Raw genomic sequence first — 17779 nt, forward strand, 5'->3', positions numbered from 1 at the left:
GAGGCACCAAACAAGCATGGTGAGAAGCAGGGGCCAAATCACTCTGGACCTCGTGGACCTCATTAAGGATCTTAGATTTATCCTCAAAGTCGTGGGAGGGAGCAGTGTTGCAGGGAGAAGATGATGAAATTCCGTTCTTCAGGGAGCCTCTGGATTAGAAGGGGCAACTATATATAACACCTTAGGTTTTCTCAAGAAAGTATAATTCACAGACCTCAAGATCATAGATAGAATCAGAAGGAATGCTTTAGAAGTTGTCAAGAGCATCATCCCACAACCAGCTAAGATTTTGAACTATTTTTAAATGTTTAATGCAGGTTTATAGACACAGAATTGAAACTATCATTAGAAGAAAAGATTGTCTAGGCTTACAGTTGAAGTATTCTCAGGTATTAAGTAGTTAGGGGCATTTCTCTAAGTGTCCCCAGAAGCTCGCTCTTTCCAGCTGTGGATAATCCAAGGTTAAGAGAAGACTTTTCCAAGGAGCACCAAGCCCTGAGGAAATAGATGCAGGGATATCGGTCCTGGTTGCCTGTGTAGGAAGCAGAGAGTGCTGCTGAAAGCTGGAAAGGCCTCCTTGCCCCCAGGAGCATCTGCCAAGAGGAAACAAAGGTGACCTACTCTGCCCAAAGCCCATGCCTCAGGGGCAGCCAATAAGTGAGGGGTTTTTACAAAACTTCCAAAGAGTAGGAGGTTAATTTCTTCTAACATCAGTATGTCTGCATTGTAATGTGATTATAATGCGATTTTTTTTTCATTCTGCTTTTATCCTTTCCAGTGTGCCTTGCATCTTAGAGGGCACAAAGCACATTTTCTTGTGTGGGTAAATTTCTAGTGAATTCTTTGCAAAATGAAGACAGTAAATAAAATTTTCAAAATCAGGAAACTCTTTCTTGTTCCTGACTTAACTCTTTGGTTACCTCATTTTCCATCAGATTCTTTGTGTTCTGCACTAGGAAGAAATGCAAAAGTAGAGAGGTTTGTGCCCTAGATTAAAAGCGTGCGCGTGTGAGCCACAGGAGGCCAACCTTCAGCATTTTGGCTCTGGCATTAATTAGCCATGACCTTGAAAGAATTGCTTTGAATCTCCCTGTCCTCATCTGAAGAAATAAGCGGTTTGGGCTAGTCAATCTCTAAAATCTCTTGCAACAATAATATTCTAAATTTTATTTACCTCTTTCTGATTAAGTAGTATTTTAACTCATTCAATAGTCATATGTCTCCAATTTTAAAATTCCTAATGCCTCATACCTTTCCAGATAGATATCACTTTCCAAAAGATTAATCTGATGGGAACCTCCAACTTGAATTGTTTCCACACTTTGTATTTTCCTCTTCAATTGGAAGGCCCAGAACTGTATACAATTCAAACAAACAAACAAACAAACAAAAACTTCAGGAAGATTACCTCATGCTCTCTGTCATTCTATTGTTTTCCTTCAGTTTAATGAACCTTTTAATCAAATACTCATTGTGTGTTTTAAATGTGCCAATATCTCTCAAACATTTATCTGGAAACCCTTTTATTAATATGCCTAATACCTCTAGTTAGGATTCATTGACTTTATTAAAAGTAAATGGAGGTAAATATTCTGCTAATATTGCCCCCAGTTGGCTTTGTTTTCCACCTAGATAGAACACTGGGACAGCCAGAAAACTCTGCAGACTCTTACTCATATAAATCCGTGTGAGGTGTGCCAAATGAGTCTTTTAAAGGTCTATTTTGTTCATAAAATGTAATATTACTCAATAGTGAGACCTGAAATAATCTATTGAAAGTCATGAGTCAGATGAGGGCCAATGTTGCTGTATATAAAACTACCTGTTGAAACATAACCCAGCATGACTACGTTATATTGCCGAGAAAACAGTGTTCCAGAAAATTATGAGAAAACTAAGGCTGAGCTTTTAATTAGTCAATAATTTGTACTGATGTTTACAGCACAGGAAGTCTTCAGGGATGTCATGATTTCAAACAGGAAAATAATTTCATTTTTCTTGAAACAAATACGCTGCCTCTCAGCAAATTATGAAGAAACCCAAATATCTTTTAAATGAAATAAAAGCCATTGAGCTCTCTTGAAATTGCTGAACTTTTTTGTGCCTTTCATATATTGATGTGCAAATGAAGGAAATATATAGACTGAAATAATCTATTCCTTTATATGTCTGAATATTCCCATTGTAACACATTGTATTCTATAAATATCAGCTATAATGTTTATGTTTGTCTCTGTTTTCAATTCAAATTGACTCCTCATGAAAAATTTTAACCTAATAATTTTAAAGGTGGAGAGAAAAGGAGGAAAGGGATATGATTCAGAAAACCATGTTTGCTCAATTTTTTTAATATTTAAAATTTTTATTAACCCAAATTAGAATTATAAAAATGTTTACCTAAAAAGCATTTTGACATTGAAGAAGTTTCCTTTGATTCCTGCCTTTCAGAGTGCTTTTATCAGGAAAGGATGCTGGATTTTATCTAATGCCTTTTCTGCATCCATCGAGATGATCATGTGGTTTTTCCCTTTGAATTTGTTGATGTTGTGTACTACATTAATTGATTTTATTATGTTAAACCATTCTTGTTTACCTGAAATAAAACCCACTTGGTCATGGTGTATAATTCTTCTAATGTGCTGTTGGATTTGATCTGCAAGTACATTGTTGAGGATTTTTGCATCTATATTCATTAGAGAGATTGATCTGTAGTATTCTTTTCTTGTAATATTTTAGCAGACTGGTATTAGGGTGATATTGGCTTCATAGATTGAGTTAGATAGTGATCCCTCTTCTTCAATTTTTTTTGTAAGATTTTGAGCAGGATTGGTATTAATTCTTCTTGGAATGCTTGGTAAAATTCGCCTGTGAAGCCATTGGGCCCTGGGCTTTTCTTTGTGGGAAGATTTGTGATGACTGACTCAGTCTCTTTACATGTGATTAGTTTGTTGAGATCTTCTGTTTCTTCTCGGGTCAGTGTAGATTGTTCATGTGTTTCTAGGAAGTTGTCCATTTCATCCAGGTTGTCTAGTTTGTTGGCATACAGTTGTCATAATATCCCTTTATGATCTTTTTTCTTCTGGGTTCATGGTAATGACTTTCCTCTCATTTCTGATTTTGTTTATTTGCATCTTCTTTTTTTGTCTTTGTCAATTTAGCTAAGGGTTTGTCAGTTTTATTGATCTTCTCAACCAACTTTTGGTTTTATTGATTCTCTCTTTTGTTCTTTTGTCCTCCATTTCATTTCTTTCCACCTGCAGCCATTTTTGCAATAAAATCTACAATGCTAGATCTTACACTGTCCAGATAATATAGAAACATCCATTATATGGGGATCAGTAATATGTCACTTTTTGTAACATTTGCCAACATAATTATCTTTATTTTACTGGTGCAATACAGACCATTATTCAACCTAAAGAGTTAATAATAGGCTGCAGATCTAATTTCTTTAAAATGATAGCAGCTAAAATTTCCTTGTTGTATAGCATTTATTATCTGCCAGGCTCCATACCAAGCACAATGTACAACATACCACAAGAATAGGTGGTTGTTAAGACAGGAGATTCTGGAGACTGACTTCGTCAAACCCTGATTTTACCAGTTATTAGCTGTGTGATTATGGGCAAGCTAATTAATCTTATTGTGCTCCAGTCTCAGTCTATAAAATGGGGCTAATAATAAACTTACATACCTCATAAAGTTGGTACGAGCATTAAATCTAAACTTACGTTAAGTGTGGATAATAGTACCTAGTGCATGAAAAAAGACTATGTAACTCAGCTGTTATCATCATCGTTGTCGTCATCATTATCATCATCTCTCAGAATAACCCTGTCGGGTAGATACTATGATTTTCTCCATTTTTCAGATAAAAGCATTGAAGTTCATGGATATTGACCAAGGTCACAAAGCTGATATGAGGCAGGACTCTTTTTCAAGTCCTGGCAGTTGGTTCCAGAGTCTGCCTTTCATGCTGTACAGCACTGCCCCACTGTGTAACTGTATCTTTCAGGGTAATTATCTGCAGGTCAACAATTATAGATTATATTCCTTTTTCCCACTGTCAGCATTTCAGCAAAGTTTCATTTTCCCCACTAATTGGTTTTCAATTGAGAAGAAAGGGCAGCTGCATTGTAGTGGAAAGAATTTGTGCATACAGCAACTAAACGAGGCCAGAGAGGAGTGGAGCTGGAATCTACTGAGCTTCTTCTACATGCCAAATTCAGTGTTAACACACTTTGCAAACATTTTGTTTCATTTTCACAGATATTCCATTAGGTAGATATTGTCCCTGTTTTACAGATGAGGAAACAACTGCTCAGCCTATCTAAAATCACAAAAAATGAGCCTGACTCCAAAGCTTTTTCCACTAGGCTGAACTGCTAAAGTGAACGTAAAGAGATTCTGTAATAACCGTTGCCTAATTTGCTTGTTTTATAATGGCAGAGCTTTCACTTTCTTCAGCATGTCTTTTGGCTCCACTTTGATGAATTATATTCTGTTTTCTTCACTTCCAGAGGAGATTTGTACACTGGTTATCGCCGAGACTTTCCCTGAAGATGCAGGCATCTTTACATGCTCTGCAAGAAACGATTATGGATCAGTAACCAGCACAGCCCAGCTGGTTGTCACCTCAGGTATGTGAGGAGGAGAAAATGACTGGGTTCCATTCGCCAGCACTAGTGAGGTTCACCACCGCAGAACGGAACTGTCCCAGGAGGGGAACTCAGCCTTTAGGAACGCTTGCTTCTGCTCCAGGAGTTAGCGGAACAATTACTGTTTCATCACAAAACAAAAGTCTCTGAGGGAAGGGGGTGAGAGGGAGCGCAGTGGAAATGGAAAACAGAAAAAGATCCTGATAACCCAGCAACACAGCAGTTTCCTGACCTCTCATGCTCACCCAGAATCCTGATCCCATCAGAAGGCCAGCTCTCAATTGCAGGTGTGATCACTGTTCCCAGCAATGCCAACGCATGACATCCGGAGCTACTGTACAAATCATTGTTCAATCCACTATTGAGACTTTTGAAAAAGTAATGCAAGATAAACCTCACATTGTTCAGAGAAGCTGTCAAGATCTTAGAAATCAATTTTCATTGATAGCAGAATATAATTCTTATATGAAAAATAAAGCAATATATTGCACTATTAAAACCAATATTCAAAAATATTTATTGAGCTATTTATTAAATCCATTAACTTACCACTAGGAAAAACAATATAAAAAAGCTTTTTCAGTTTTTTTTTTTAGCTTTTAGTTGACTGTTTACCTTCTACTATTACCTTAATTAGTGTTACTTTCATTTATGAAAGTATTCATTTTAAAGTGATTTTTGGAATATCTTTTGACCAAGCTTGGCAAATAATCCATGTAGTAGGGAATCAATAAATGTGTCATTGGTTGTACAAGATAGGCTTGGAGAGAACAATCGAATCACACTTTGATTCCTTTAAAAGAGTGAGAACCTGGTGCTAGGTGGCAGCAGAGACACAACCAAAACTGATTTAGGGACTTTAAAGTGAGAATTGTAAATGCTTTTCTTTCTTAATTAAGAAATGTAAAGTTCACCTTAATGTGGAAACAATTTATATGAATGAGAACTTTAAATGTTAAAAGGAAATCCCAGTGTCATGATTGAAACCACAGAGTGGAGAGGATCCCAACATTTCAATTTTGAGTTGACTTGAAGACTGCCACCTCAAATGGCCATGGCAAGATGCAGAACTTAAAAAAAAAAAAAAAAATTATATGTGACCAAACTCCTGTACTCTACGAGTCTTTGTGGCAAAAACTGGGTGTAGTAGCTCCAATTCCCTCCATCTTATCTGAGGCTACTCAACTGTAGACCAAACATCAATATTTTTGAGATTTCAATTTACATCAATAAACACTTTTAAGGGCCTGTCAGAAGCTCTGCTGGGCTCTGGGCAAGTTTGGGAATACAAAGAAGACATGATCTCAAGATGCTTTCAGTCTATTGAGGATAACAAGTAAAATACTCTTTTGTACCAAGCTAGAGTGGTGGCACATCTGATATGGAAAAAGGTTTTCTGTGAGATCATGAGACATCTCACTTAGATTCAGAGCTTTCCCCTCCTTAGCTTTTAATTAGAATGAATATCCACAGCCCACCATATAAAACCTTTACGGCTTAAGCCAATGTCAATAAAGTGCAGATAGAATATTCAGTCAGATCTATGAACTGAAATGTGGGGGGACAAAGCAATATTAGTTGATACTATCTGTGTTGTCATTTTTTAACCAAGCTCTTTCTTTAGCTCTAGTTTGAAACTTGTTACTGAACCAGTAACAATCAGTAGCCAATTGCCCCCCATGTGGGCCCAGCCAGGAAATGAACAGGTATCAATCACTCAATAGAAACTTGGAAGAATCAAGCCGTCCAGCTGGCTTTGCTTCTGCATCAGATGAGAGCAGCACAGCCATCTTTCCTTTAACAACTTAACAGGACACAAGAGATTTTCAGGAGATCTATTATATTGTGGAAATAGCTTGTTGAGCTAGTAGCAGCTTACAATTTTTTTCCTCCCTTTCCCCTTTCTTAGCCAACACTGAAAACTATACCTATGACTCAATGGGAGAATCCAACAATGACCACTTCCAACACTTTCCACCTCCCCCTCCAATTTTGGAGACAAGTTCCTTTGAGTTGGCTTCAAAAAAACCATCTGAGATCCAGCAGGTGAACAGCCCTGAGTTAGGACTCAGTATGGCAGCCCTTCAAATGCAATTCAAGTCTGCTGAGAGGGAAACGAACGGAGTCCACCGCAGCCATGGAGTAAATGGACTGATTAACGGCAAAGCTAACAACAATAAATCTCCTCCAAAACCAGTTGTCCTGCTTTCACCCACTAAGGAGCCACCACCTCTGCTTGCCAAACCAAAACTGTGAGTATTTCTGCATGGTTTTATAATACTTCCCATGCAATTTCCTCTCTGGTCAGAGAAAACTTTTGCCCAGACTCGATTATATGGCAAGTTTCCCTGTTCACGGCAAGTTGTCTCTGGCAGATGTGACCTTGCTGCCAAGTGGTATTCTTCAAAACTATAAGCCATCACTAAAAGTAGAGAAGTGAATGGGAAGCTTAGTTAAATGTCTTTTGCTAAAAGCTTTAAACAGTTATGACTGTGAAGAAATCTGTGAGTGGTGTGGACCTCTAAGGTATCATAAGGATGTAGCCACTGCCTAGAGGTGCTGGGAAAGGAATCCTACCTTGAGCCCTCTGTTAAAATTATTTCCATGTGTTCTAAAATTAAGTTATCAGCAAGAAGATCTGATATGGATAAGCATGGGGGAGACTAAAAACTGAGCATGGAAATTCAGCGTGCAGAACCTGGAGATGGGCGTGAAGCCGGAGATAAGGCTTGTCAGGGAGAACAGCCCCCTGCACAACAGAACTTACTTAGCTTTGGAATTCCATGGAACTGGATATTTCCATAAATACCACCTTCATATTTAATTTCCATTATTTTCTTAGGATGATAAACCTTGCATGAGCTGTTTCCATTGGCACCACATAGTGGAGAGTTGTTATGAATGCAGAAATAAATTAGCTGAAAAGATTCTGTCATAACATAGCAGACCTTGAATTATCGCCCTGCTGGAGGTCAGTGGAAATGTAAGGGTCAGATAGAATGTATATGTACTGTATGTAGCCACACTTCCATGGGAATGAATTTACCAGAATCCAGGAAAGCCCCTTAACTCCCCCCACCACCACCACCACACCCCAGTGTCTGATGTTTTTTATTTGGGGCAGGAATGATTTCTTTAGGGTAGGAATGATTCTTTGTTTCCCTAGTATTGAACAGCCTACTCTATTCTCTTTGTTATTAGCTTATTCATTAAAAGTGTTAGAATTTATAAGATATTCAAATTGGAGTAACATCTTACATTTGGTACATCATTTTATTGCTTGCCAAGTGATTTCATGACTGTAATTAGGCCAACCAAGCAACATAGCCAAAAGAATCCCTTCCTGAAGTTAACAAATAAGTAGCCAATTTTATAAAAGTAGACTTTTGGCCAGTCTTGTGTTACAGTATCAAAAATGCTTCCATGACTGCCCTGCACTTAATTTTGTATTCCTTCTCTGGCTCTCCTTTCAGGCTTAGTCAGGGCTACTCTGTGTGTATACAGTAGTGTAAATGATCCCAGGCTGAACATTTAAAACCAAGTTCCAGCTTCACTGGGAGTCCGAACAGGTAAAATGAGTGCAAAAATCACAGCCTTAAAAAGATTTACACTCTTGTAGCACTAGCACATAAAACTAATTGCCTCTGTGGACGTCTTTCATCTTTGCATTTTGAATATATATTTGCAGGGCTTTTAATGAATTAAGAGACCTGCTCTCTTGGGGAAGATAGGACAAATATGTTTAATGACCAGGACTGACTGTACTCTTGATTAAGTGAAGTGTATCTATGGTAATGGCTGCCATAAATTGGATATAAATTACAGGACAGCAAACGTTAGGAACTGTTAACAGGCATTTATAGCCCTTCTTATCTCAGGAGTTTCAGCAGCTCTTCAGCCTTTAGCTCTGCTTTACTGTGAGGTTAGTGTGTATGATGGGGGGTGGGGAGGGAGCGGGGGATGCATCTACAAAAGACAGATAACAATTTTTTGGTTATTAACAAGAGGAGTAGGTTGTGCATAAGTTTGAAGAATGAAATCATGATTTGCTTATGAGTCATATTTTCAATATAAAATAGGAGGAAGAAAAATGGACTATAGAGTTTAAGATCCATAATTAAAGGGTTTATTCTCCCTTCAGGAGGAAATTTAGGGAAAAGCAGAGTACCTAAACACAAAACCTGGCAGCCTTGAAATAGCATTCACTTGTACCAGGTTTCTCACTTTTTGTTTCCAAATCTTGTTATGTTCAAATATATCCTTAGAGCATCATTTAATGATTTTAATGTAGTATAACTACCTGCCATTTACTAGGTACAAAACAATATGTGATGACACTTTCAAAATACATACTAATTTTTAATTTTCTTATGCCATAGTATTTTATTGGATTTTGTTTTAATTACAAAAAAGGTACATACTTGATGTGACAATTTGCATGATACAGAAATAATTAAAGAAAAAGTTAATAGTCTCTCCTTCCCATCTTCTAATCCTTGGTCTTGAGGTAACCAATAGTTTGGTATGGGGCCTTTCACTCCTTTCTCCATTATCACAGCCTTTTCTGAAAAGTTTACTCATTGTTTTAAAAGCTATATCCATTGAGAGAGGAATGCAGTTGAATGGCTTTCTATATCATTTAGAATGATGTCTAAGTTACTGATAATGAATGGCTGCAGGTAACTGCCAATAAAATCCTACACATCTTTTTCTTTTGCAATATTGGGAGAAAGATGCAATGGATTTTTATGTTTTTTTTTCAATTTGCCTCTTGTGGGCTATAGCAAAAAATGATGGTTTGCTCTAATCTTTTTACGCCAGCCCATAATTTTTTCCCTTTTGTAAAAGGAGGGACTTGTATTTTAGGACTTTATAACATTTCTATACCCTTCATCATGAAAATATTTGTTCTGTCAATCAATTAAACTGAAAATATTATTGATTTATCAGATTCCTGAAAAAAGGTCATTTTCCAAAAGAAACTCTCTTTGCATTTCTCTTTCAAATAACTTCAATACTGACTACCAGAAGAAAAAAAATCAGAGACTAAAAATAAAAGATAGAAATGTCATGAATTACTTTCTCTAACAAGGTGCAGTCCCATCCGCTGCCATCCACCAGGAATCCTAACCCCTAGACTTGCAGCCATCCCAGCTCTCCAGCTGAGTCTGTACCTTCCTGGGAGCACATTTCCCGGCTCAAATTGGTGGAGGCATAAACTTCAGTCGCTTCATCTCCCACTTTATTTCTACCTGACAATGTCCTTTCAAGTGTAGGTTAATCATGATTAAATATAGGCCATTCAGTAAGTGCTAGTTGTCCTGCACGCTGGATTTGTGGAATGCGTTACCACTTTCTGTAGGACCACAAACTGCAGTTAGACACTGCACAAGAAAAAAATTAGTAAATGTAAGTTATTTATATTATTCAATGTCTGGCACTCAGCATCTTCTATCACTGTACAAAGAGAAGAAGCAACACATTGCCTAAATCATATTTTCTGTTGGGGCATAAGAGGAGGGAGTAAGCATAAATCTAATTTATTAATTATTTGTTATTTTCTTTTCTTTGTTCTGAGTGCACCAAATAGTTGTGATGCTACCCTTTCTCTACAAATGATGCCTGAAGATTTAAAATAAATGTAGAGTCAGTGTGTGCATAGGAAATAAAATCCTGCTGCTCTATTCGTACCAAAAGGCCGTCCTTCAAAGGCATCGATATGAGTGCAATCCCAGAAATAAAGTCTGGAGGGAAACCTGTAAATGCCAAATTTAAGGTGAATTGCAAAGCATATGAAAAAGCGTGGTCATGTTTTTTTAATTAACCTCATCTCCCAAATTAGACCAAACAATAAATAAATAACAATATGTTGCTTCCAAGCCCCATTTATTTTTTATATTCTTCCTGACTTGTGGTATGGAGGTAAAATATAAATCTGTGGAAGGAAAAGAAAGATGAGAAACAAAAAGGGAGATTACTCAAGGATGAAGCAATGAGCAAGAAACAGGACAGGTCAACAGATAAAATTATGCTTATTTGTCATGATAGTCCCAATAACACATACATTGTCATAAAAGACCATACCCTTTGACTGGGAAAGCAATGATGAAATGCGGAAAAAAAAAAAAAAAAGATTCACATACTAACACAAAAGCTAAGCTAGGTATGGATTTAACTCTCTCTTCCTGTTCTTACTACTTCCTCCTTTCCCAGCTCCTAACAAAAAAAAAAACAATCTCAATCTTTTCTGTCTTAAAGGGTAATATGATTTTAGGCTGAACCAGCTTTTTCCAAAAAATCATATTTCACTGCCTTTGGCTTCTCTCTTTCTCCTTTCTTTCATGCTTGCCCTTTGGCATCCAATTGTTCCTGCAAACTTTTAGTCTCAAGAGAGGTGTATGTTCCATAAATTCATTCATACTAATGTATTAGAAATTTCATGTGTCACCTCAGCTCCATTCTGGGCTGACAAAGTGAAGCTACCACTTCATAAAAATAAGGAATAATAACCAATTTACAAAATCAGTGAAATGTCCTTTCACTGCATGTGTAGAATGAGAGGTAATATAGTTGAGGAAAAAAAAAAAGGAAATAGCAAGCTTGTATCAATCTTTTTATCAGTGACTTAATTGCATGACTTTCTACATTCGGAAGTTCCTTATGGGTTCCCTTCCACTCTTGAAGCAAATGTAAGCCCAAGCTATTCCCTTCCCTAGAACATTCTACTCCCTGGAATGCCCTGCTTCCCATGGCTGGTTCCGTGTCGTTCAGATCTCAGCTTAATGTCACCACCGTCCCTGACCCGCCAATCTAAGGCAGACACCCAACCATTTTGCAATAAATCTTCCTCTTTTAACTACTGCATAACATATAATTATTTCTGATAGTTTCTTATTTACTTGCTTTTTGGTTTGTGTGTTGCTTTTCTCCTGCTAGTATGATGTAAGTTCCTCGAGAGCAGGGACCTTCACTGTTTCTTTCACCAGGGCCTGCAATAGGGCCTGACAAATAGTAGGTGCTCAGAAATAATTTTTAATGACTGGAGCAAGGGCAGACAAACAAATGGGAGAGAAACCGTAATAGCTTTGCTTAACTTTTACCTAAATATAGCCACAGGACATCTTTTTTCAAACCCCATTGATTCCCGAGTTTTCCCAGTTTACAATACTTTTCCAGTAGACATCATTTATCTTATAAACTGAATGAATATGAAGAATTAAATAACTATCTCATGGGATGGAATTACATTATAAAAGTTCTTCCCAGTTACTTAATTTGAGAACCCATTCAACCTCTTCCTCATTTTTCCTGTGTTCTCATTTGATTAACATCTTACTTTTAAAAATTATGGAGAAAGACATTTGGAAGGAGGACAAGGAGGACATTTGCAATTCACTTTCTAGTACACACTTTAAATGTTTTGGCCACAGTACACTCAAACTTCTTTTTCAAGATGTGTGTACTTGACATGTTAACACTCCCATCAAATGCCAGACTTTTGATGAAGGGCTAGGAGCTTCTGTGTTACTCCCTTCCTGTCCTGTTTATGTTGGACTGCTGCTCAAACGCTAGTGTGTGTCTTAGTCAGTATAACTTAGAAAGTTTAACATTTTTCCATTGTTTAACCTCTGCTAGTTAGGGTTTGAGATCTTGCTATAGAATACAAACGTTTTCCTAGATTCAATTCTAGTAAATGTCTTACCTGGTAGATTTTTTTTTTTTTTTTTTTTAATTCAAAAGGAAGGTCAAAGAGTTGCAATCATCAAGCAAATTTGAGGGTGCCCTTAAATGTATATGAATGTATTTTTAAATTTAGTACATTTTTTATTTACTCACTATTAATTGAGACTCTGTAGTGTTGGACAATGCTAGTGTTGAGGTTATATAGATGAAAAAGAAGAGCATTAAATTTGAATAATCTGTAATCTGGTGGTCTCCAAGATCATATTGGTGAGAACATACACATACACACACACACACATACACACAAACCCTACACATCTTTTAACTTTGTGCAAATGTTATAGAAGAATGATCAATCCCTAAATTTGATTCAGTGGAATTCAAATACTTTCTCTTCCAAATTTAATGTTTGGAAAATAAACCATTCTGCTTTTAATTCCAAAGCTGTAAGTGACACCAGTTTTCATGGAGCCAGAGTGTCCTTCAAAATAATACTAGGGCAAAAAATATACATAGGGCAGAAAGTAATTTTCTCAGTTTGTTATTATAAAATCACACACACACACACAGTCACTCACCAGACATGTCAGAGGATGATAAATAAAAAATATAGGAGTGATCATAGTTCTAATTCTGAAGAATACTTGGCTATGTGGATATGGGGTTCTTCATAAATAAAAATGTGATGATGACTTTGCATTTACACTGTTGGTGTTGGATCACTTGGAAAACACCCCCTCGCTAAATGGAAAGTCCAATCAAGGAACTTCCTGAAGTTTGAACCTTTTAACTAAGGAGTAACGTTTTGATGTATTTTTCCTCATGATTTTTTCATGTAAATGTTGACTCTGACACAGTGTCACATTCTTACGTCACAGTATTAGGATGATAGTATTTTGCAATGCTAGTTTCTTAGTGAATGTGTTTTAATTACATTTCCAGAAGAAGTTTTAATTTTATGATTAGAAGTCATATTTGATGTCTAAAATATAGGTGGAAACACTTAGAGATACACTTTATACATTTAAAGTGGTGCTCAAATATCCACAAGAGGTAGTATATGTCCATCTCAAATAGTAGATGCTGTATGTGAAAGTATGCATTATGATGCAATATTTCTTCAACATTTCCTCCTCATCTTGCTTAAGTGTGTGAGAGCTCCTTTTGGTAATTACAAAGTAAGTTGTGAAAAGTAGACCCTGCCAAGTAGGTGCGTACTTTTTATATACAGGGAGAGGGGGTCAGCTCAGAAATAAGATGGAGCTACCTATGAACAGCGGGCTCAGAGATAATGCTATGAATCTGTTGCCAAAATATTAACAATAACAACATGGAATAAGTTGGAAATACCAGATACAGAATGAAATATGCCATTTAATCTCAGTTTTATGAAAGAAGAAAATAATATATTTTAACCAACTAAGATGTGCATTATGCATTAGAGGGAAATACACTAAAATGTTACCAGTGGTTCTTTGAGTGCTGGAATTTTAAGCAGATTATATTTTCTCGTTAACTATTCTTGTTTTTCCAGTTTTTCGAAAATGAAGTTTATTTTTAGAATTACAAAATATTATTCTCATCCATGCTCCCCCCTCTGGAGATTCAGCTTCAACTCATCCTAGATGCTCCCTGCTAAATGGGAATGGCCCATTTGGCCCTGTCGGAATAAGAGTATTGTGGAACTGAATGCTCTCAATTCTCCCTTGGAACTCCTCTTTTCTCCTAGGTGCCCATAACTTCAGGATTCTGTCTGGATTTTTAGAATCCATCCTAGACCTCCCCAGAAAATACCCAATACTCCAAAATGGCTTTACTCCTCCACATTCTCTTCTAACAACTGCCTTTTCCCCAAAACAAAACTCCCATTCCTTGAATTGCACATCTCAGATGTTATGATAAAGTGATTGATTAAGCAATTTTGCTAAAATATTTTTAAAACCAACATTTAATGGATAATTCATGTAAGGCCTTCCACAGAAAGTAGAATGAAAATTTTTCCATTGGAAACAGTGGTGAAAGAGAAAAGATGTAAAGGAAAATTGAGATTCCAGTTCCTACAAACATCAATAGTGTCAGTTAAGTATGTGGTAAAGGTATCTGCTAGAAGAGGAAGGATAGTTGTGGTAAGTGTGGAAGAAGAGTGAAAAAGAGAAGGAAAGCTAGAGGGTAAAACATGGGACTGTATAACACAGTGAACCCTGTTGTGGACGATGACTGTGGTTAACAATACAAATATAAGAATGTTCTTTCATGAACTAGAACAAACATGCCACTATTAAAAGGTTATTAATAATAAAGGGTGTCATATGGGGGAAAAATATATCTAATGCAAACTATGGACTATGGTTAGTAACATTTTAATATTCTGTTATCAATTGTAATGAAGGTACCACATCAGTGCTAAATAATAGGGGGTTATAAGAGGGATGGATTTTTTTCTTTTTGGAGTAATGAAAATGTTCTAAAATGGATTGTGGTGATGAATATACAATGGTGTGAATTTACTGAGAGCCATTGATTGTCCACTTTGGGTGTATTGTATGGTATGTGACTATATCTCAGTAAAACTGATTTTTTAAAAAAAGTGGAAAAGGCTGAGGAGAACTATGAACAATAATAAGTAATACCAAAAAAGGAATGTTTGTATTTCCTGGCAACAGTGAGAACCCATTTGAAATAAGAGCATGAAAACCCCTATTAGACTAGGTGAGCGTGGTTTTGTGACTTTAGTTCAACCATGGTCAACACTCTGCAAGCAGAAATGGTGCTGGCCCAGTAGGGAGGCTGAAATATTTAATTTGATGATCCTTGAGAAAGTGTCATTGAAATCATTATCCAAGCAGTGTAGAGTCTGAAAGGGAAGCAGATTAAGCCATGTGAGGGCTGAAGGGGAAAAAAGAAAGGGCTCAAGAAAATGGAAAAGGACAAGAAAACAGAAGTTACACCAAGAATGGAAAATGACTCAAAGGGAGTGTGAGATAGGAAAATACAGAGAGGTTACGGTAGTTATGATCAAAGAGAGGATTCTGAAAGTTCAAAATATTAAGAATCTTTCCAAGATATAAAGGAATTTAAGGTGTATCCATTTGAGTTGGTAGTTTCAGTGGAGTTTAAGGTCACAGGAGTGAAAGAAGCGGTCAAGGTACCATGAAGTCAAGATGTTAGAACATTCGTGAATGGTGGCCAAAGGTGATGGCAGGAAACAAGATGCTGAATAGTAGTGGTATTGAGCTAAACAAGGAAATGACCTAGGTTGTTGGTGACAAGCAGGGACGAGAGAGTGGAAGTGATCAAAGGTGGAACACATAGACTTCTAAAAAGAATGAGCTATTGAGTGAAGATGGCCAAAGTGTTATAAGAGTATCAGCTCTCGGGAACAAGTTGACGCAAGATGCTCCACGCTCAGGAGAGAGCATGGGAAGGTTAGCAGCACCATCGGGGAAAGCCAGATTTCAGTAAGACTAAAGCATTTCCAAAGAAAATGTTTGAAGAGCAGAGCTATTGGTTACAAACAGTCAAGGAATCCTCTAGATAAAGGAAGGATTTTAGACAAATAGAAAAACTGAGGAATCCTCTAGATAAAAGAAGGATTTTAGACAAATAGAAAAACTGAATAGGGAAGAGGTTTGCACCTGAGGAAGTAAGGGTGGAGAATAATACATCATTCCTGGCTGCACTTTAATGTAACATGAACAATGACTAAAGTTATGTGAAGTTGGAAGCTGATAGATCCATTTCCAGTATAATTCATTCTTTTTATTAAACTTTAGTTCCCTATTTATTTCAATTACATTTCAGTACAGTGATCCGTGCTGCAGTTACTAACCCCTTCTATCCAAGTAAAAGCTTGGATAGGGTTTTTATTGAACAAGCCCATCTCCTGTATGTGGATATTTTGAAACTATTGCTCTCAACTAATGAGTCTCTGATTCAGATTTATTGAATTTCCCTTCATGTAACTTTTACTACCAGAAAATGTATTTCTGTCTACTGCAGGCTGAAAGACATTAGGTTGCCAATGTTGTACCATTGATTTATTTTTTCCTGTGAGTGTGTAAGTTTCTCATTCAAACTAATACATCACCTAATGGTGAGAACATTAGTAACAGGGAGGTTTATTTTTGTTGGTTTCTGTTATATGTGTAAAAGCAGACTGTTCATTTTCTCAACAAACCTTAAGAATGACTGTTTCCTTACTTTATTCAAGTTATGATTACACAAGCCTTGTGGATAACCCTAGAATGAATACAGCTTTTTGAAAACCTTTTCCATGTGTGTCAAGGAATTAGATATTCCTTCATTTGCTTTTAAGAATAATGCACATATTAAACTAATTGGACAAAAGGTATAGATTTTCATGAAACAACTTGGCTGGATGAATCACATGTAACATTGAGCACACACTGGAAATTGTTTCACTATATAAAAGAAACTATAAATTCATTGCAATCAGAGTCTCAGACATGCTGTCGGAGTTTTCCAGGCCCATGCCTTCTGACCTCTGGGCCTAGACATTACCCGCTAAGATGATACTGGCTCCTCTGTCTGCAGACTGCTGTGAGGATGCACAGTGATTGTAAAGGTTTTGATGATGCTCAGAGTAAATGCCTTAGTAAATATGGGCATTTCTAAAATTTCTGTATGTACAATTCCCACTGTGTTTTGCTAGAGCTCATTACTCTAACCCATTTAAACTCTGAAACCCTGAAAATATACTTACTCAGTGCCCTGCTCCATTTCACAATGTTCCTTAGGTCTGTTTCTTTATTTAAATGTAATGATGTATGTATCCACAGTAGGTAACATCTGGGCATTAGAGCTGGGTACCTCCTGATATAAAGCTAGTACAGCAATTGAATGACTAACATACTATCCAAATATTTTTACTTCACTATATATGTCAGAAACCAAAAAGACTGGGTGCAGATATCTGGTATTCATTTTGCTCAGTGGAGTTTATAAACAGGTCAAATGTGGGTAATTATATGCCTCATCTACAGTTTCAAACTTGCTGCTTTCCTAGTAATTGCCATTAAATGTGGAGGTTGTGAATGATTTTTGGAAAGATCACAAATATTTTCTTGTCCTTGTTTCTCTGTTTATTGAAATATTTCATACGCTGTCTGTTACAGGGATGTATCATGATTCTCAATAATGTTTTTAGCAAAAACAAAAAACATAAAACAAAAAAACCATAAAAGACGGCTTGAGTACAATGCAGCATAAAAGTGTCTTTTGTTCTCCAAAGTTTCTGAAATAGAGTTTGGAGTTTGGACTTTCAAATAGTTTTGGCCACAGGGGTGCATTCTTGTTCCAGATGACTGTGTTTTCATGTGTAGTGCCCTCCTTTCTTTCAAAGCTCTTGCTTTCTTCAGATGGCATCCTCTAAATCAAAAGTAAAATATTCACTTTTTATTCTATCACAAAGCAATTTT

The 17779-nt window shown here is 36.7% G+C and overlaps 1 protein-coding gene across 2 annotated transcripts in view; it reads left to right on the plus strand.

The window, feature by feature from the left end:
- The window catches only part of PALLD (palladin, cytoskeletal associated protein), a 394561-nt gene that overhangs the window by 172677 nt on the left and 204105 nt on the right, over positions 1-17779 (plus strand). For both annotated transcript variants that reach the window (XM_037830974.1, XM_037830975.1), the window contains exons 8-9: positions 4521-4640; positions 6568-6910. In XM_037830974.1, coding sequence (XP_037686902.1) covers positions 4521-4640; positions 6568-6910 — 463 coding nt within the window. The remainder of the gene's footprint in view (positions 1-4520; positions 4641-6567; positions 6911-17779) is intronic.

Source organism: Choloepus didactylus, chromosome 3, assembly GCF_015220235.1.
Source record: "Choloepus didactylus isolate mChoDid1 chromosome 3, mChoDid1.pri, whole genome shotgun sequence".
Classification (NCBI taxonomy): domain Eukaryota; kingdom Metazoa; phylum Chordata; class Mammalia; order Pilosa; family Megalonychidae; genus Choloepus; species Choloepus didactylus.